Here is a 19,827-nt window from a genome sequence, read left to right on the forward strand (position 1 = left end):
AGATCTCTGACAGGTACAAAGTGACGGGAGGGGGTGGGGTGTCACAATGCATCAGGCCATTGGGTTAATGGGTGGATGCAAATCTCTTGAGAATCCGCAATGGGAACGCAGTTCTTTTTGCTGATACAGACTAACACGGCTGCCACTCTGAAACCTGTCACTCCGAGGAATGTGTCTGATTAGACTCCTCTGGCAGCATGTGGGGGAAGACCGGAAGTTCTACCCAGTGCCTAGCCAGGCTGGTTAGTTGTGTGTAGGGGGGAGGGTGGGCACCCAGCTCATTCACATGAATATTTTCTCAGTTGTGGGCTGGGGCCATAACCCTTAACCAGGCCCCCTGCTTAATGGAGATGCCTCCTGCCTTATGTTGTTTGGGCTCCTGCTGGTTCTGGTCTGTTTGTTCTTCTCACACTGTGTGATACATGGAGCCAGTGCATGAATTTGCCTCATTCCCTGCCTGATCCTGGATGTTGCTTTTGGGTGACATAGCTAGGTCTATGTGGGGGACTACACCTCCCACCAGACCCCATGGCGTGTCCCTTTCCCCAAGACACTGGCCAGATCAGGGGAAGGGTGGTGAAGGAGGAAGTGCCCGACCTCTGTTGTGAGCTGTGCTGGAGGTAGGAACGGATGCAGAGCCACATGTGGAACAGGCTGAGACTGCTGGACATTACAGCTGGAGGCAAGTCTGTGTGGGACTGGTGGGAAAGCAGCAGTAACGGGGGGCTGTACAAACAGTTCAGAGTCTAAGAGCTTGATAATGGAAAACACGGAATCGAGTATCATAACTGCACGCTGGTTCCTGAGCTGCTTTTCACCTCCCTGCCCAGCTGGAGAAATTTTTTTTTCATAAGTAAACACCCCTCACACAGCCTCTGCCATCCGAGCCTGGGGGTATTTTCACCTTGGGGGTCCAGTTTTTGCCCATGTAAAGAGTCAAACAGTCTGCAGAGGGGATGAGTTAATCTGTCTAGGTTCTTTTCTTACATGATGTCCCTCCAAAAGTATAAAGTGTGCATATAATGTTGTATATGTAAGATGGGGTTTAAAACATACAATCCACTTCTCCCACAAGGCTGCATCCTGAGCTTTGCATGCTGTTGGGGCCTATAGTTGCTGTAGATGACACCCTAAAGTGGCATTGTAGAACTCTGGAGGAGGCACTTGTCCAAGTCCACTGTACAGTCTCTGGGCCTGGCATGGGACAAGCAATGCCAAACAGGAGCTTGCCACAAGTACAGAAAGTTTGTCAAAATGTTGAGATGGAAAAAAATGAGAGAACCAGCTGCTTGGAGGCAGAATTAAAAGCAAAAAACATACCCTTGGGCAGATTGGTTCAGGCAACCCCCCCTGCACCGTCACAGGAAGTACAGAGGAATCTGTTTTTTTTATTTCAACTGCTGAAAAACGAAACTTAAGAGGCCATGCTGAGATGCCGAGAGACGGAGCTGATCGCAGCGCTAACAAACAGTTCCGCCAAGTTTGTTTCTAAGACGAGACCTCATTTAAGGACAAGAAACACACGGGCTCGGTATATTGCTGGGGGAGCGAGTTTACAGTAAGAGAGGAGCAGGCACAGAGGCTGCCTGTTAGTTACTTCTGAGACCCTCCTTTCTTCCAGTCTTCAGACAGTGTGGTAAGTGTTTAATCAAGTGACTGTAATAATGATCCACACTTAGGGTAATCCCGATGGGGGAGGCTGTTCCTTTTTCCACTGGAGCACAAAAAAAGAAAAGACTCTGTGCGGTTCTTGCTCTGGTTTCTAATCAGCGCCTTTCTGCTCTTCAAACAAATCCTTTCTACTGTAGTGTCAGGTTTTAAAAAGAACCACCGCTTATGGGCTATGAGTAAAGCAAGGTCTGTGTATCACTGGAAGAAAAGAACAGTGATTTGTTTTTTCAGGAGCGGTGGACAGTATTAACCTGAAGTATAAATGTGGGGAGGATCAACCCTTCCTTCCTTCTCCATAGGAGCTGAATCCTAGCCCTGATGGGAAATCTCACTTGGCACAGAGAAAAAGCAGTAACGTTCTTCTGTCTCGGCAAGTTTCGTTTTGTAAATCACTATCACATTCCTTTGCCCTGAGTCACCACAGAACCTACTACATCTTCCTGACACTCAGGAATTTCTTCCACGTAGGCACTGCTTCTTTGCACAGATAGAGAGCGACCTTCTTCACACAAACATTTGGAGAAACCCTCCATAGGCAAATCCTTGCCCCTAGCAGACACAGGTTCAGGATTATTTCTTTCCTGTGACTGGTTTAGGCAATCAACTTGATTGAACAAAGCTTTAATATCCTCCCCAATCAAAAGATCCTAAGGCAATAACTTTCTTTCCCCAGCTATAACCTCATGTTTAACACCATTCCATTCAAGATGGATTCTGGCTAAAGGCACACGTACAGTGAACTCAGAGGATTACAATATTCACACTCTTAGGTGGTAAATAATCTTCCTCTTTGACAAGTTCTGCTTTAACAAGAGTGATGTCAGAAGCTATAATTTGCCCTCAACAGCTTTTCCCATTGACTTTTACATTCTCTGTGCAAGTTCTGGGGTTACCTTCACCCAGCTCACAGTAAAAGCATTTACATAAAAGCTGGCAGTGTTGGGGTAAATCTAGTTAGACACAGACAACTGCTTAGAGTCAAACATACCAACACTGTTACACACTGGAAAGATTCTATCCCCATCTTTGCTGTTTAGAGGAGCTGTTTTTTCAGGATGACACCGTTATTCAGGATGTTCATTCATTCTCGAGTAGGAGCTTAAGTCTGTCCACTTCTAGTTCCTACAATCCAATATATGCCACTTTTTGTTCATGTTCGAAACTCAGGTATTCTCCTTCCACAACTTCTCCTTCTATATCAGCTATTTTTTGCTTTTGTTCAAGTTCTAGCTGCTGGTTTCGCACTGCAAGCATTTTCGGTGGGTCTGCTTCCTTATCAGTGGCAATTAACAGATTTTTCAGTTCCTGCTCTACGACCTTTTGCTTAAAATACAACCCTCTCTGTAAGCACAATTCTTCCAGGCTTTTTCAATCAGGAACTTGATCATAGGTCACCCACTGTAACTGATTTTTAACCCTTAAGCTCTCCAATATCAAAATTAAATTTTGACAAGCATGTGGTTCTGATCCAAAAACCCAATTAACCTGTGGCAATGTGTATCCAAGCACGACTAGGCCACTGTGACGGGGTCCGAGTGGGGAGCCAGCTATGGTCACTCAGTTAGGGTGAACTGAGAAAATGGGGCAGCCAAACCCCAAAAAGCTGGTGGATATTCCAATACTTAGATTTACCAAGCCAGCATAAAACAAGTTCTTTATTACCTCACTGGTTACTCAGAAGTCCAAACAATACAGTTCCCTTCAAGTGATCTGGCCTCAGGCCTCCATCCAGATACACACGTCAAATATGATGAAATCTTCTGTAAATCTTATTTCATCATATAAAAGAAAAGGTTCTACTAATCCCCAAGGATCGGACACGTTACCTCCCAGGTTACTGAATGTTTCAGATCTTACCCAAATATACGCTACAGCCAATTCTTATTAACTAAACTAAAATTTATTAAAAAACAAGAGAGAGAGAGCATGGTGAAGAGATCTATACACATGCAGACAGGAGTTCAATTGAGGTTCAGATTCACAGCACAGAAGGTGAGCTTTGTCGTTGCAAAGAGTTCCTTTAGAGTTCAGATCATAGGCCAATGTCCAAATCTCTTATCAGGACGTACCAGCGTAACTGGGACCTCAGTCTTGTGACTCAAACTTCCCCGATGAAGTCTACGCAGATCTGAGATGACCTGTGTGAGGAGTTATATGAACTTCCCCTCTACCATACCAACAAGAAACTACTGAATCATTTTCAAAACATTTCTTTAAATCTCCGTAATGGAATTATTATAGGCAGCATCCATTCATCAGTCTTTGTTGGCCCACTCTCTGACTGCTCTGCCTTTCCCTAGGGCACTGGGCTGTGGAGTGCTAGCTCTGGAAGATCTGGGTCTAGTGCAGCGGTAGGCAAACTACGGCACACATGCCAAAGGTGGCACGTGAGCTGATTTTCAGTGGCACTCACACTGCTCAGGTCCTGGCCCCCAGGCTGGGGGGCTCTGCATTTTAATTTAATTTTAAATGAAGCGTCTTAAACATTTTAAAAACCTTATTTACTTTACATACAACAATAGTTTAGTTATATATTATAGACTTATAGAAAGGGACCTTCTAAAAACGTTACAATGTATGACTGGCACGCGAAACCTTAAATCAGAGTGAATAAATGAAGACTCGGCACAGCACTTCCGAAAAGTTGCCAACCCCTGGTCTAGTGGTTAGAGCAAGATGCCAGTAGTGAATGCTTCCAGGTTCTATTCCCAGCTCTGCCACTGACTCCCTCTGTGACCTTGGACAAGTTACTTCCACTTGGTGCTTCAGTTTCGCTCTCTGTGAAATGCCAGTGACAGCAACCTGCCTTTGTGCTCTTGGAGCTACTGATGAAAAGTACCTGCATACTAGCTAATTATTGCCTTCCTTAGATCATAAGCTCTTTGCAGCAAGAAACATCTCTAGCTCTGTATTTTGTGAAATATGGACGTTGATGGTTCAATCTGAATGCCTGCTGGTGGCAACTGGTTTTAAAGATAAGGTGTAGTGGTCTGCTAGAGTCCCAGCTCTGGGAGAGGACAACATTGTCTGGAATCCTCTTCAACTAATCTGATATTCAAGAAATGTCATTTGTATTGTTCACTCATCACGGGGGAGTAATGATCAAATTCCTTTAGAAACTAATTTCATTCTCTGACCCTAAACAATCGACATGATCAAAAACATGGGCGGCAGGTATAATAGGCCAGGGCTGGTGCAGTTGGTGCCACCAGATCCCCGCTTGCAGGATTTTTGGGGAAGTGTTTGATTTATTATGCCCCATGAAGGTTCTAGGGTGGTTGAGGAGGTGGTATATGCTACTCAGTTTCCCAGGTTCATCAGTAATCTCCCTGGATTTGGGAGAGATTACTGACGAATTCAGGAAGCTGAGCAGCAAATACCCCTCCTCAGCCACCCCAGAATCTGCATGGGGCATATCAAAAGTGTCTTTGGACAAGAATGAGCAGCTTTTCCCTGGGACGGCTTGGGGCCTGGGGATGGGAAGTGCGGCTGGAGCTGGCCTGGGGCTCCTCTGAGCAGGCGGGGGGGAGAAGGGGGGATTTGTGGCTCCAGCTATGGGGGAGGGGGTCTCAGGGCTCTGGCTGTGGGGAGGGATCCTGGGCAGGCAGAGCCAGGGCTAACTTCCCCTAAGGGGGGCTCCACTCCCTGCCCATGATCAGAAAGTATACCGTTTGACAGGATACAAGTAAGTGAACCTACTTAGGTCCTGTTCACAGCTCTTGAACTGACTCACTGTACCTGATCTTGGGCAAATCATGTCTCTCTCTGACTGGGCGTAACAACAGCAGCCCAGCCCACAGGCCGTTTGTGGAGCTCAGGCCTGGTCTACACTGCCTTGTGTTGACCTAGCTCTGGCAGTGTCTTCGCGTAAATTTGGCTCCCACCACTGTAAGAGCGTCTCTACGCCAATTTAGAAACAGCACCTCGCCAACGGCGTAGAGTCATAGTCAGTGTAATCAGGCCAACGCAGTGTCAGCGCAGACGCTGTGTTGCTTACATCGACTGTTACTGGTCTCCAGGAGCAGTCTCTCAATGCTCCCCTCAACAATACAATCAATGCAAGCGCTCCTGTTGAGGACACACACTGCTGACACACGGACCCCAGTGTGCTCTCACACAAGTGATATAATAATGACAGTGGCTATATGCCAGCGTAAACTAGATCAACAGTGTTGGTCAACATGGCCTTGGGTTTTTTGCTTGTTTTTAAGAGCTCTGAGCAGGTAAAACTGACTGTCAAAGAGCAAGACACCTTGCTGCAACCCCCAGTTCACATTTCAAATGTGTTTGCTTCACTTGTCTTCGCCTCCTAAGGTAAAAGTACATTTTGCTTCAGTTCAAGGTACATCAGGCTGCAGCCAGGATGTTTCACAAGGCAACCAAAGACCTGGCAAAGCAGTTGGCTCCAGATGGAGATCTGCTCCCAGTTAGCAGCCTTATCGACCAAGATCACTTCAGACCCCTATACCTCGTTCGAAGGAAACCAAAGAGATCCTGGATGACTCATCATCGCTACTACAAAACAGGAGTTAGGCTCAGTGACATTCTGGTACCTGCACAGGATAACAGAAATCTAGGTAATGTGTCTTCCCACGTTATTTACCCAGCCAGCGTGGCAACACTGCCTACAGCGTCCTGGGCTTGAGGGGGTTTTCTTTCAGTGACTGGCCAGGGAATTATGCTGCTTGTGTCTGAGCTCTGTCAGGCCACATCCTTCCTGTGTGCACAGGAGCTATGGGCCGTAATTACATATTAATGGTACAAAGAGAATATGTTAACTCTTGCAGGGTTTCTCTCTCCTCCCTCCCCACAGACGTCCAGGATTCACACACAATCACTGTTGAGGATTGCTCTGATGGCAGAGTAGAGTGGACTATTAAGATGCCTGAAGACTTTGTGAGTATGGAAGTGACAGGAGCTGCCAGCACCTACCAAGTGAAGTCCATCAAGATGAAAACAGCACGGGTCAGCCCAGCAGCCCTGGAGATTCTACCAAAAGAAAGGTGAGGGCGGCAGAAATGGGGAGAAGGGAGGACCGCCCTAACTTATGCAGTAGCTGACCATGGGCCCACATCAGCTGCTGAGACTAGCTGTAACAGGGCCACACCTCATTTCCCCTGGCTGCGCCTCTCACTAGTACTATGAAAGGAGATGGAATAAAAGCTTCCATGGCTCTTGTGCAACTCAGGGATTCTGCTTACATCAGGGCAATTCCCTGGTGGACACTTAAGCCAGCGTTCCTCTTGATTTCTGCCCCAAATGGCAAATCCAAGAATAAGGGGAGCCAGTGTCAAGACTCCACACTAACCTACAGAAAGAAACTCAAAAGTGATGCAGAGTCCACTTCTTTTTTTAGGAAAATCAACATGGACCATTCCTTCATTAAGGATTTAAGGAAGCACAGAGAGAACTTGTATGTGATCAATGAGGCTGTTCAGGCTTTGGAGGAGACCACATTATACAAAGCCAACACCATGGAAGGCAACATTCGGAATGACATCTGTGTCCATTTTTCATTAAAGGTTCGATTTCTATCTAGATTCAGGAAATACGGGGGGGATAGCCTCCTCTTTTTAGCGCATCTCTGTGCTGTGGGAGCTCGCTAACTCCTCTTTCCACGAACCAGGGCACCAGAGGCAGCAAGAGTGTCATAGTTATCCCTAAGGACTGTGTCCTGGCGTTCAGAATCAAGCCGCTAATTATTCAAAGTGAATCATGGGGTAAGCATCATCCAGAAAACTTCAGCTCCTCCACTACGGGGGCGAAAAAAACAATACACCAGAAATGAACTTCCCAAGATGAAACGTGCATGTTACAGATATTTGGAAGTGGGGTAGTGGTATTTTCAGGTTTAAATACTGCTGGTCAAAACTGGAAGAAAAAAACACCTGAGGCATCAAATAACTCTTCAAAGGTTATAAATGATCATTTCCCTTTTTCTATCTTCCCAGGTATTTCTCATCATCCAGATGAAGAAACATTTGTTGCAGAAGGTAAACAGAACATTTTGCCATCTTCATTTGTGTTAATTCTCTCTCTAAAGCGTGACTTTTAAATCAGTTAAGTTACACTATTTTAACTATGTGTATGGACACTCATATCAATTTAATCCTGGCTTAGAGCCGTTTACCTTGCACCATACGTTTATAGGGGCAAATAAAATTGATATAGCCAGTTATAAACCACTGCAGGGCTTTGCACCAGTTTCATCTGTTTTTAAACTCTCTGTTAAGTTAAGCCAGTGCAATCTGTCTGTAAACAAGCCCCCAGTATTGCTAATACAGATGTAGCTGAACCAATCTTAGCAACAGTGGGAATTTTTTTGAAAATTTCCATAATGTAAACAAGGCTCCAGAGTGATTATTTTAGTCAGTTCATAATAAATTAAAATTGTAAACAAGGATAATGGCTTTCCTCAAATATAGGTACCCTTTATACTGACAGTCCTTTTAGTGGAGTAAAGATAAATGCATGTTGGTGTTGACAACAACTCATAATTATAAGGGCTCAACTTCTATGTTACTTTTTCTTCACCTCTCTGCCTTCACAGGTGTAACAGCGGAATCTGATTACTTTCCAGGTAGGCAGCTCTTTATAACATCCTCATCTGACAGGATACAATGTAGCCAAATCCTTTCAGGGTGTTCTGACCTTATGAGCCATTGCTCAGGGAAGCCACCTAGAGATACACAGACATTTCACTCTGCATTTCATTCCCAGACATTTCACTCTGCAGAGCACTTCATAACAAAGAAATCCTCATCCCACTGCTTGATTCTCAGCACATTTCACTCTAAACTACCAGAAAGGTCCCCACAGACTATGGAAATATCCACAAGCCAGCTTGAAAAATATTACTCCAGAGCTTGATGTCTGCACCACATAGTTTATAAAGATTTGTTTCTGGACTGTATACTGAGTTTCAGGGTCTTACTGCTTCCCAACTTTGCACCTTTACAGTTACAAAAATCTGTGCAAAATGGATGTAAAATACCATCAATTCAGAACTTACTCATACCCACTGAAATCTTTTACGTACGTTTTGCATAGGTGTAAGTGATGACACAAGGTTCAAAGGAATGGGGAATCATGCTCACAAGGTACATTCTTGTCATCAATCATACAGAGATCTCATATGCAGGATCTGAAATTTCACCAGATGACACAGCATGAAAATCAAATTTGACACAGTTTAAGTGGCATACATAAGCCAGTGACAATTTATGTTGACTTTCATGTGATTTGGGTATTTCTCATTGATCAGAAAGCAGCATCAGAATGTCTGTAAACAAAAATTTGTCATTATGTAACAATTTCATCTCTCACTGTACTTGTTAATGTAAAGTGGTGTAAACCTGACAATCATACAAAATTCCTTGACAAAGCAACGGTTTATGCTGCTGTGCATTTCATATAGGCTACCCTTAAACTATGGCTTGGAAATAATTTAGTGGACTAATCCTTTTTTCAGTGAAGGAATTAGAATGAGATGACTTGTATTCTATTCTAGTCTCTGTTATTAACTCATCATGTGACTTTGGACAAGTTATTTCTGTAACATGGAAAAATATTCACTTTAATAAGAAAACATATCCAGATCCTTGCATAGGAGACATTAACTGAGAACAAAGTACTGGGTGATTCTCTGAATATTCACAGATGCCTTTCCAAATTTGTTTTCCACATCTAAATTTTGAGTCCTATCTGACCCTTTTGAACTAGGACAAGCATAGGGTGACCAGATGTCCCGATTTTTGGGTCTTTTTCTTATAGAGGCTCTATTACCCCCTCCCCCCCCGTCCCGATTAACATTTGCTGTCTGGTCTCCATAGGCAAGCAGGGAATCTTGCATTCTGACTCTCCTCCGTTGTTTTCAGATGGAGGAATGGAAGGCCTGCAGAGCGACGTTGAAAAGGAATGTGCAGAGCTCTCTCAGTTGTCCACAGATCTGCGTGCCAAGTTCTTAAAATCAATCATAGCCGTGATAATAAACAGCGACCTCTTGCAAGAACTCAAACTCAAGGTAAAGCTACTTTTTTTTCAGTCATTATGGATTTAGAGACCTCCCCCAGACCACTATCAATCGAAGTTCCTTCCTATCCTGTGACTATCTGTCAGTCCAGCACCTTCTGATCTGGCCCCCATCGCCATATAAGTAGATAAACTAAATGCACAGCCCCAGCCTTGCTCTGGAAGGAAGATGGACAGAATGATTCAGTAGGCTTCTTCCATCTAACTTCTATGAGTATAATTTACAAAGGAGCACAGATATTCCTACATCTGAATATGCCAGTGGACCATTTCATCCAGTATCCTGTATCTTACAGCAGCAAATGTGACTATTCAACTCCCCCAATCCCCAGCTGTGCTACAGTAAATAGCTGACGTTAGGGAAAACGTGGTCACCCAATACTCCTTTCCTCCCAGCACAGTCAGATGCATACTTCAGTACATCACATGACCACGCTGGACTGGAGTTTCTCTCAGTAGCTTCCAATTCTCAGTCCTGAAGCTTTCCCCCTCCCCCCCTAACCTGCAGCTAGAAGAGGCTTTTGAAGATGCTGATAAATGTGAGCTAAAGAGTGAGAATCCAGACCTGGAAGACCTGCTGAACAATGTACAGGATTCTGAAGGAAACACACATCTTTACCTTGTTGGGCCGGTTCTCTACACTCTACACGCACTTGGTGGTAAGAATCAGTTCTGGATATTTTAATGGGGGCACCCAACCACACCAGAATACAAGAAACAAGTCTGCCTATGAAGAACAGAATGAATGATGAAGGCGAACTCGCATGGTTCAGACATTCCTTAGATTCTTGGCTAGGGCGGGGTGCAGAGTCCGCTGAGAATCTGGACCTGCTTTTGGCAGCCATTGCCAGCTAACACAGTGTACCATTTGCCAGACATAGCATTGTGATGGAGTTTGCATCTCATTGTGGAATCCTAGCAGAATCCTCATATTGAGGCACCCACTTGGAAACGCAATGCATTGGGGACCCCGGAATATGGCACACAGAGGACCTGAAACCTCAGCAAGAACCTGAGGAAGGGTGGCTAAGTAACAGGAGTGGGGGAATCAGGACTCTCTGGTTCTATTCAGTTTTGCCACAGCTTGTTCTGTGACTTTGGGCAAGCCACTTCCTCCCTTGTCTGTGCCTCTGCTGCCCCATCTGTATAATTGGTATAGTAATTTAAATCACTCACCCCCTCACAAGGATAGTAAAACTTAATTTAGTCAAATTATTAAAGTGCTTTAAGATCCTCCGAAAGGAGTGCAGACAACTGATGATTATCCACCTGGGCTTGTCCACCCTCTGCTCTTGCCCTCTTACCGCCCAGAAAGAAACCTTTTTCTCACATGAATTCTTCTTTTCCAGAGCTAACTGAGGATCAGTTACTACGGCTGGCACAGTCTGTGGAGAAGCAGATTGTATCCAAACAGCTCGAGCTGGTGAGAGAGAACGCCAGTGAAATACAGCACCCCACAGCTCTCAATGAGTCTTCCCTTTTGTGGTTTTAAAGCAAAGCTATGATTAGATCAGGGCATAAGCAGCAACATCACAGCTTGAAGTGATGCAAGGAGGAAGGATTACTACAGGCTTCAAACAAGGCCCGGACCGTAGCTGCCACTTTCAGAGAGATCCACTGAAACATGGAAGCCCAAATTTTCTGACACTGAGGGCCACATGGCATCAACCCAGGAAGCCATGGGTGGCACCTAGATTGCAGATACACGATATGCCTAAAAAACTGAACAGAAGCAACCCTACCAATTGTTGGAATTTGTATTCTCCTTAAGAGACAAATAGAAATCAGTTTGTAATTTGAATTCAGCACGTTCTAGCTATGCTGTTGCCCAGTGTAATGGGGTTGCACTCACCTCACGTGAGCACCCCTTGCCCGAGTGCCTGCTTTCTCTCTCTCTCTATTTGTGGTGGGTCATCGGCCAAGTCATACACAGTCTGTCTGTGAGATTAAAAGCAAAGCAAACCCTTTTTGGGGTACAAATCTAACAGGGCTTCTCTCAGTGCCCTCGATAATGTCTCTCTGGCTGTCCCTGCTCCAGAATACTGGAGGCAGTGTCTTCGCCCTCCCAGGGCCTTTCTGGCCCCAGCTCTTCAGCTGGGCCACTACAGTTCAGTTCCCTTTCTGGGGTGCCTCAAAGTCCAGGCTACTTTCCCAGGGGCTGGTGGGGGGGACCCGGGCCCACCCTCTACTCCAGGTTGTAGCCCAGGGACCCTATAGATAGCAGCCATCCATAAGGTCCCTTGAAATAAACGGTGTTGCTTCTATAATTCCCTTGGCCACTTTCCCATGGTTCCTGCACATTCTTCACCTTTACCTCTGGGCCTTGTCCTCATAGAGTCCCAGCAACCAGCCCTAAGCACCAGCCACTCTCCTCCTTCTCCAGCAAGGAACTAAACTCACCCTGGCCCTGCAGCTCTTCTTATACTGCCCTGCTGGGCCCTGATTGGCAGCTTCCCACAGAGCTGCTCTGGGCAGCCTGGAGGACCTATCTACTGCCCTTTCTGGGGCGGGATGTGGCAGGGCCACAGGGCCTCCAGCAGGGGGCCTCAGGACCTAGTCCACCCCATCACACCCAGTTTTACCTCACTCAGCAGTTACTGGGAGAACCTAGCTGTGGGTTGCATTTGTATGTCACACCTGCTGTAAAGGCAAAATACTCACTTTTAGGGAACAACTAATCCAGGAAAAATTGGAAATCAATATGTGTTTATCATGATCTTAAGAGACAATAAGAATCTTAGTTCTAATAATGCACATTTACACACAGCACCTTTCACCTGGAAGGATCTCAGAGCACTTTGCAAACTGAATGACAGAGATCATTTATTCATCCACTGCAGTGACGCTGGTTGAGTTCTGTAGGTGATTTCTGACAGAGGGTTATTCCTGTAGCAGCCAGAGATTTAATATTTTGATTTTGCTTCTTTGTTGCTGCAAAGGTCAAGAGCATCTTGAAGCAAGATTTCCACCTGAAACACGTTTTCAGCCTGGATGCCAAGCTACTCTCCTGCCTGCAAGAGGAGGAACTGAACATAACCAAGGCAATGATAGAGCGAGGTGGAGTAACACTGCAGAGAAATGGACCTTCTTTCACTGGGACTGGAGACCTGGCTGCTTTTTCAGCCCTCAGTGCATTGTATGTAGCCTTGTATGCTTTACATCTTCTGTCTAGATCAGACTAGACATGACACCTTTCCTCACACTACAAGGGATGTCAATAGAAAGACTGAAAAAATATTTCCTGAGGTTGATTATGGGAAGTGAGTTTTTCTCTACAAAAAGAATCCCAAATTTTATACACACCCACACACCGTAGCAACCTTCCTTGATCTGGATGAGACTCTCATCATATCTCCTCAATGCTGCTTCTAGATCAGTGGGTGGGAGAAGGGGATTGTTGCAAGTTGCCTGGCAGCCAAAGGAAGCAAGAAACCAGAACCAAAAATTAAAACAGGCTCCCTCATGAGAACCCATGGCCCAGGATGTCATGAGCTTGTCTGCCTGATTTTGGCAGAACCGGCCAATGGGAGCTGGGGGGTGGTGCCTGCGGGCGAGAGTTGTGCGGAGCCGCCTGCACGCCTCTGTCTAGCAGCTGGACCTGCTGCGGGCCGCTTCAGGCGCAGCGCGGTTCGCAGTGCCAGGACGGGCGGGAAATCTGTCTCTGGCACCCCGGCTGTGCCGCTGACTGGGAGCCGCTGGAGGTAAGTCCACATCCCAACCCTAATGTTACACTGCATATGGAAACGATCGGGGGGCACAACCCCCTAGAGAACAGCCACTAATTATAAGCTGTAAGTAATGTAGTAAGCCCTCCCCGCTACTCTAGCAGACAACCTGGACCCAGCCTTCTCAGGCCCACTATAATGGGAAGTCTGGAACACTAATTGGAATAGGCATGGTATGCCTGTATGAGAGAAGGTGCAGGGCGCAGTACTACACAAGAGGCAGATGGAGTATCAACACCTTCCACCTTAATGCCTGGCCCTATCAGGAAGTGTGTCACCGTATGTCCTATGCTTTTCCAGGGATACCTGGGCAGGAGGATCCCAAAAGAAAAGGGGGGAAAAAAAGGAAGGTGGAGTGTTCGGATATAGATATTCAGGCCTGTCTGTAATCACCCATACTTTAAGAATTTAGGTATATGTTTATCACTTCGCTAGTTATAGAAATATAAAAGAATCAAAATCACTGTCTGCCGGTGTAAGGGCCTTTTCTCACTGTGACAGTCTGAGGCCCTGTTCTTAAGTTAAGACCTTTGGCTAAGCAGTGGGAGCAGCCATAAACTGGAAAGCGTCATGCCATCACACATTTCAAACCAGTCATATTGAAATAAGGCAATCGGGGGCTGTTAGAAAGGGGATCCAATCTATCACCTCCAGATAAAGGGAAGAGCCTAGAAGATGTAAAAGGAAATTTAGTTTGATAGTTTTCTGTTTGGTAAGAACTCACTTACCAATAGACATAGTTGGGAAGCCCTTATGCCTTTATAGATGTAGTTGTGAAATCCTCTCTTCTGTATTGTTTTGTCATTATAATTGCTATTGTTTATTTGCATGGTCTCTATCTAGTTCTGTGATTGTTTCTGTCTGCTGTATAATTAATTTTGCTGGGTGTAAACTAATGAAGGTGGTGGGATATAATTAGCTAAGCAATCATGTTACAATATGTTAGGATTGGTTAGGTAAATTTCAGTAAAATGACTGGTGAAGGTATAGCTGAGAATATTACTATATAAATTAGGGACAAACAGGAAGTAAGTGGGGATTTGAAAATAAGGGAAAAGGAACTTGGATTTAAGCTTGCTGAAAGTTCACTCCAATAAACAACAAATTGTTTGCACCTTCGGAGTTTGGGTATTGTTGCTCTCTGTTCCCACGAGAAGGAGAGCATAAGGTCACATTAGGTCTAATATAAGTTAGCATAAGTAAGTAACCTTGGGTCAGAAGATTCAGCAATATGTATCTTGTGGTAGACTGTTAGAGCACAAAGTAATAGTTCAGGTTTTATCTAGCCAGATTTTGGTACTTTCCTAACAGCGCTGCATAAAGAAGCATGACAATTCCTATTAGCACAAATGCTTGCGACAACAGTTGAACCCCAAAACCGGATAGCAGTAATGACAAACATGGACAAGAGGCCAATACTTAATCAAATATGGTCTCAGAAATAGGTGGGTGTAAGAAATGGGTGGTGTAAGTAATAGGTGCATAAAAAGTAACCAAACATGACCCTCAGCAGGTCCTTAGGATGACAGAATGTTGGCAACCTTCACATTATCTCATCTTAATGGAAACCCACAGCCCTGAGGATTTGAAAGTGTATACATGATGCAAATTCTCATGTCATCTTTATCCTGTTTTTCTAGTTCTGATAAGGTGGGGGAGGTAATATCTTTTATTGGATCAACTTCTGTTGGTGAAAGAGACAACCTTTCAAGCTACAGAGAGTTCTCCTGAAGAGCTCTGTGTAGCTTGAAAGCTTCTCTCCTTCACCCACCAAAGTTGGTCCAATAAAAGATTTTTATTACCTGATCCACCTGGTCTCTGACACCCTGGGATAAACACAGCTACAACTCTACAATTTTCTAGTTCTGTGATTTTGATTATGGTATTAATAAAACTCAATGTCTCTGTTTGTCACCAACAATCTTCTTCACACTTAATCTCTAAGTAGCTGCCAAAAAACGAACCTGTTATTAGTAACAAGTGCATTTTGCACCCAAATGAATCATAAGACAACAAAGGCCAAACAAACTGACCTTTAACTAATACTCAATAAATATAGGCTCTCTCTGTGTTTACACTACTATATGAAAACCTTCTAAGTTACTTTTACATTCTATATCCTCCTCCTTTTTGTACAGCACTGGTGATGGTTGGGTTTTGGGGTTTTTTTTTTTTTATATGGCTGGGGTGGTTTTTTTGACTGCTTGTATACCAGGGAGCCCTGATCCTGACAGGAGCCTCTGGGCACTGCTACAATACAAATAAAAACAATCCCTTTCTGTAGGGTTATGGCAGATGTTTTTAAACACAAGTATCTATTCACTGATAAGCTGAGCAATTCAAAATATTTTAATGTTACATTACTTCTGAATTCCAGGAACCTTAGACCTGTCTAATCACACATTGCACTCCTTCCAAGACCCCTGGGAATATTGTGAAGAAGAGGGCCTGAGGGCCTTGGGGGGTGAATTCAAGTCTGTTGTATAAAGCACCCCATGGGCTTGTCTATCCTAGAAAGTTTCACCACATTAACTATACCCATAAAGTTAAAGGAGCAAACCCTTCCTAAGTGTGGGCAGTTATACCAGTATTAAAGGGTTTATATTGGTATAGCCTATTCTGGTTTGGGAAATTTGCTATACCATTCTTGAGAACCTTTATACTGGTATAACTGTCTACACAAACACTTACTTTGGTACAAAAATATTGGTTTACAAAAAGTCACATTTCTAACCACACAGTTATACTGGCATAACATTTCTAACATAGATCAGGCCATATTTACAATATGTCATGACACATGGGCAGAAGCTGTGATCAAAGCTCCACAAGACCATAAGGAGTGTAACATTCTGATATTGCTTTTTTTGGCATGGGGGTGACTTGCTACCCTGCATCCCCTCACTCCAGCACCAGCCCAGGCCAGGCAAAATTGGGACTCCATCCAATTTTAGGATGTTGTGAAGGTCAAGACTATAACAGGGTTCAAAAAAGAACTAAAGTTCATGGAGGATAGGTCCATCAATGGCTATTAGCCAGGATGGGCAGGAATGGTGTCCCTAGCCTCTCTTTGCCAGAAACTGGGAATGGGCGATAGGGCATGGATCACTTGATGATTCCTTGTTCTGTTCATTCCCTCTATGATACCTGGCATTGGCCATTGTCAGAAGATGGAATATTGGGCTAGATGGACCTTTGGTCTGACCCAGTCTGGCCGTTCTTCTATTTTTTACAGAGACGCACGCAAAGCTCTGCACCCAGATGAAAAAACATATCCTAATAATGGCTCTAACGCCTGCAGAGAGTACCACCCACGAGCCCTTACTGTTAGGTGCCATTGCTGCCTTGGGCGGAGGCACCAAGCTCTTCTTGAGACCCAGACTGGAAACGCTGGAGCAAGGGCTGCATCTTCCTGGGTGTTTGTGCAGCGCCCAGCACAATGGGGCCGTGGTCAGGCTGGGGCACAACCCTGATAACAAACAGGAGTTCCTCACCCTTTTGGAGACCAGCAGCAGCAGTGGAGCTTGTGGAGTTTCCCCTGAGGAAAGTGGGTCATGGGGGAGGGGGGCGGGAATCCTCCTGTGGGAGAGGGAGTTCACTGGAGGGAAGGGGTCCCTGCGGGGATCTCCCCAGGTGAAGGGGTCTTCCCTGGGGAATGGGGGTCTCTATGGGGAGGGGTCCCTGAGGGGGGTATCCCCAGGTGAAGGAAGTCTAAGGGGAGGGGTCCCTGGGGTGAAGGGGAGGCCTTGGGGGGGAATGGGGGTCTCTGAGGGGAGGGGGTCCCTGGGGTGAAGGAGAGGCCTTGGGGGGGAATTGGGGTCTCTGAGATGAGGGGTCCCTGAGGGGGGTATCCCCAGGTGAAGGAAGTCTAAGGGGAGGGGGTCCCTGGGGTGTAGGGGAGGCCTGGGGGGGGAATTGGGGTCTCTGAGGGGAGGGGTCCCTGGAGTGGAGGGGAGGCCTGGGGGGGGAATTGGGGTCTCTGAGGGGAGGGGTCCCTGGGGTGAAGGGGAGGCCTGGGGGGGGAATTGGGGTCTCTGAGAGGAGGGGGTCCCTGGGGTGAAGGGGAGGCCTGGGGGGGGGAATTGGGGTCTCTGAGGGGACGGGTCCCTGGGGTGAAGGGGAGGCCTGGGGGGGGAATTGGGGTCTCTGAGAGGAGGGGGTCCCTGGAGTGGAGGGGAGGCCTGGGGGGGGAATTGGGGTCTCTGAGGGGAGGGGTCCCTGGAGTGGAGGGGAGGCCTGGGGGGGGAATTGGGGTCTCTGAGAGGAGGGGGTCCCTGGAGTGGAGGGGAGGCCTGGGGGGGGAATTGGGGTCTCTGAGGGGAGGGGTCCCTGGAGTGGAGGGGAGGCCGGGGGGGGAATTGGGGTCTCTGAGAGGAGGGGGTCCCTGGAGTGGAGGGGAGGCCTGGGGGGGGAATTGGGGTCTCTGAGGGGAGGGGTCCCTGGGGTGAAGGGGAGGCCGGGGGGGGAATTGGGGTCTCTGAGGGGAGGGGTCCCTGGAGTGGAGGGGAGGCCTGGGGGGGGAATTGGGGTCTCTGAGGGGAGGGGTCCCTGGGGTGGAGGGGAGGCCTGGGGGGGGAATTGGGGTCTCTGAGGGGAGGGGTCCCTGGGGTGGAGGGGAGGCCTGGGGGGGGAATTGGGGTCTCTGAGGGGAGGGGTCCCTGGGGTGGAGGGGAGGCCTGGGGGGGGAATTGGGGTCTCTGAGGGGAGGGATCCCTGGGGTGAAGGGGAGGCCTGGGGGGGGAATTGGGGTCTCTGAGGGGAGGGGGTCCCTGGGGTGAAGGGGAGGCCTGGGGGGGGAATTGGGGTCTCTGAGGGGAGGGGGTCCCTGGGGTGAAGGGGAGGCCGGGGGGGGAATTGGGGTCTCTGAGGGGAGGGGGTCCCTGGGGTGAAGGGGAGGCCGGGGGGGGAATTGGGGTCTCTGAGAGGAGGGGGTCCCTGGGGTGAAGGGGAGGTCTGGGGGGGGAATTGGGGTCTCTGAGGGGAGGGGTCCCTGGGGTGATGGGGAGGTCTGGGGGGGGAATTGGGGTCTCTGAGGGGAGGGGTCCCTGGGGTGGAGGGGAGGCCTGGGGGGGAATTGGGGTCTCTGAGAGGAGGGGTCCCTGAGGTGAAGGGGAGGCCGGGGGGGGAATTGGGGTCTCTGAGGGGAGGGGGTCCCTGGGGTGAAGGGGAGGCCGGGGGGGGAATTGGGGTCTCTGAGGGGAGGGGGTCCCTGGGGTGAAGGGGAGGCCGGGGGGGGAATTGGGGTCTCTGAGGGGAGGGGGTCCCTGGGGTGGAGGGGAGGCCGGGGGGGGAATTGGGGTCTCTGAGGGGAGGGGGTCCCTGGGGTGGAGGGGAGGCCGGGGGGGGAATTGGGGTCTCTGAGGGGAGGGGGTCCCTGGGGTGAAGGGGAGGCCTGGGGGGGGAATTGGGGTCTCTGAGGGGAGGGATCCCTGGGGTGAAGGGGAGGCCGGGGGGGGAATTGGGGGTCTCTGAGGGGAGGGGTCCCTGGGGTGAAGGGGAGGCCTGGGGGGGGAATTGGGGTCTCTGAGGGGAGGGGGTCCCTGGGGTGGAGGGGAGGCCGGGGGGGGAATTGGGGTCTCTGAGGGGAGGGATCCCTGGGGTGAAGGGGAGGCCTGGGGGGGGAATTGGGGTCTCTGAGGGGAGGGGTCCCTGGGGTGTAGGGGAGGCCGGGGGGGAATTGGGGTCTCTGAGGGGAGGGGTCCCTGGGGTGGAGGGGAGGCCTGGGGGGGGAATTGGGGTCTCTGAGGGGAGGGGTCCCTGGGGTGTAGGGGAGGCCGGGGGGGGAATTGGGGTCTCTGAGGGGAGGGGGTCCCTGGGGTGAAGGGGAGGCCTGGGGGGGAATTGGGGTCTCTGAGGGGAGGGGGTCCCTGGGGTGAAGGGGAGGCCTGGGGGGGGAATTGGGGTCTCTGAGGGGAGGGGTCCCTGGGGTGTAGGGGAGGCCTGGGGGGGGAATTGGGGTCTCTGAGGGGAGGGGGTCCCTGGGGTGTAGGGGAGGCCGGGGGGGGAATTGGGGTCTCTGAGGGGAGGGGTCCCTGGGGTGGAAGGGGAGGCCTGGGGGGGAATTGGGGTCTCTGAGGGGAGGGGGTCCCTGGGGTGTAGGGGAGGCCGGGGGGGGAATTGGGGTCTCTGAGGGGAGGGGGTCCCTGGGGTGTAGGGGAGGCCTGGGGGGGGAATTGGGGTCTCTGAGGGGAGGGATCCCTGGGGTGGAGGGGAGGCCTGGGGGGGAGGGGGCACGCGGGGTTAACCTAGAGGGAGAAGGTTTCGCGCCAGAGGGGGGCACTGGGGACACCCCGTATCTGCGTGACTCGCCCGAATTCGCTAGGCTCGCCCGAGCCCGCCTCAGCCAACGAGAAAATGCCGCGGCGCGCATGCGCCAAGCTCCTCGGTCCTCACACCGGAA

The 19,827-nt window shown here is 48.5% G+C and overlaps 1 protein-coding gene and 1 long non-coding RNA gene across 4 annotated transcripts; one reads left to right on the top strand and one right to left on the bottom strand.

The window, feature by feature from the left end:
- Positions 1-1,411: 1,411 nt before the first annotated feature.
- GSDMA (gasdermin A) lies at positions 1,412-15,721 on the top strand. Of its 3 annotated transcripts, XM_050934785.1 has the most exons (11): positions 1,412-1,636; positions 6,008-6,248; positions 6,485-6,674; positions 7,028-7,193; positions 7,298-7,391; positions 7,623-7,664; positions 8,222-8,251; positions 9,549-9,694; positions 10,211-10,361; positions 11,052-11,125; positions 12,642-15,721. In XM_050934785.1, exons 2-11 carry the CDS (start codon positions 6,035-6,037, stop codon positions 12,882-12,884), a joined length of 1,350 nt encoding a protein of 449 aa, XP_050790742.1. In that variant the 5' UTR covers positions 1,412-1,636; positions 6,008-6,034; the 3' UTR covers positions 12,885-15,721. The 3 variants fall into 3 exon arrangements, with proteins under 3 accessions (XP_050790742.1, XP_050790743.1, XP_050790744.1); XM_050934786.1 differs by lacking the exon at positions 11,052-11,125; XM_050934787.1 differs by lacking the exons at positions 10,211-10,361; positions 11,052-11,125.
- Positions 15,722-15,758: 37 nt separating this feature from the next.
- Positions 15,759-19,770, bottom strand: LOC127040537 (uncharacterized). Its single transcript, XR_007771456.1, has 2 exons — positions 19,673-19,770; positions 15,759-16,896 (listed from the first exon to the last, which is right to left on the bottom strand). It is a non-coding gene; the product is annotated as an uncharacterized LOC127040537 (long non-coding RNA).
- Between the last annotated feature and the right edge of the window lie 57 nt (positions 19,771-19,827).

The sequence above is a fragment of the Gopherus flavomarginatus genome, chromosome 25 (assembly GCF_025201925.1).
Source record: "Gopherus flavomarginatus isolate rGopFla2 chromosome 25, rGopFla2.mat.asm, whole genome shotgun sequence".
Lineage (NCBI taxonomy): Eukaryota > Metazoa > Chordata > Testudines > Testudinidae > Gopherus > Gopherus flavomarginatus.

Excerpts from the sequence above, each read along its gene's own strand:
- GSDMA (XM_050934785.1), top strand. The coding sequence starts at position 6,035 with ATGTTTCACAAGGCAACCAAAGACCTGGCAAAGCAGTTGGCTCCAGAT. Across the intron at positions 8,252-9,548 it reads GGAATCTGATTACTTTCCAG|ATGGAGGAATGGAAGGCCTG; the intron begins GTAGGCAGCTCT and ends CGTTGTTTTCAG. Across the intron at positions 10,362-11,051 it reads CACTCTACACGCACTTGGTG|AGCTAACTGAGGATCAGTTA; the intron begins GTAAGAATCAGT and ends CTTCTTTTCCAG.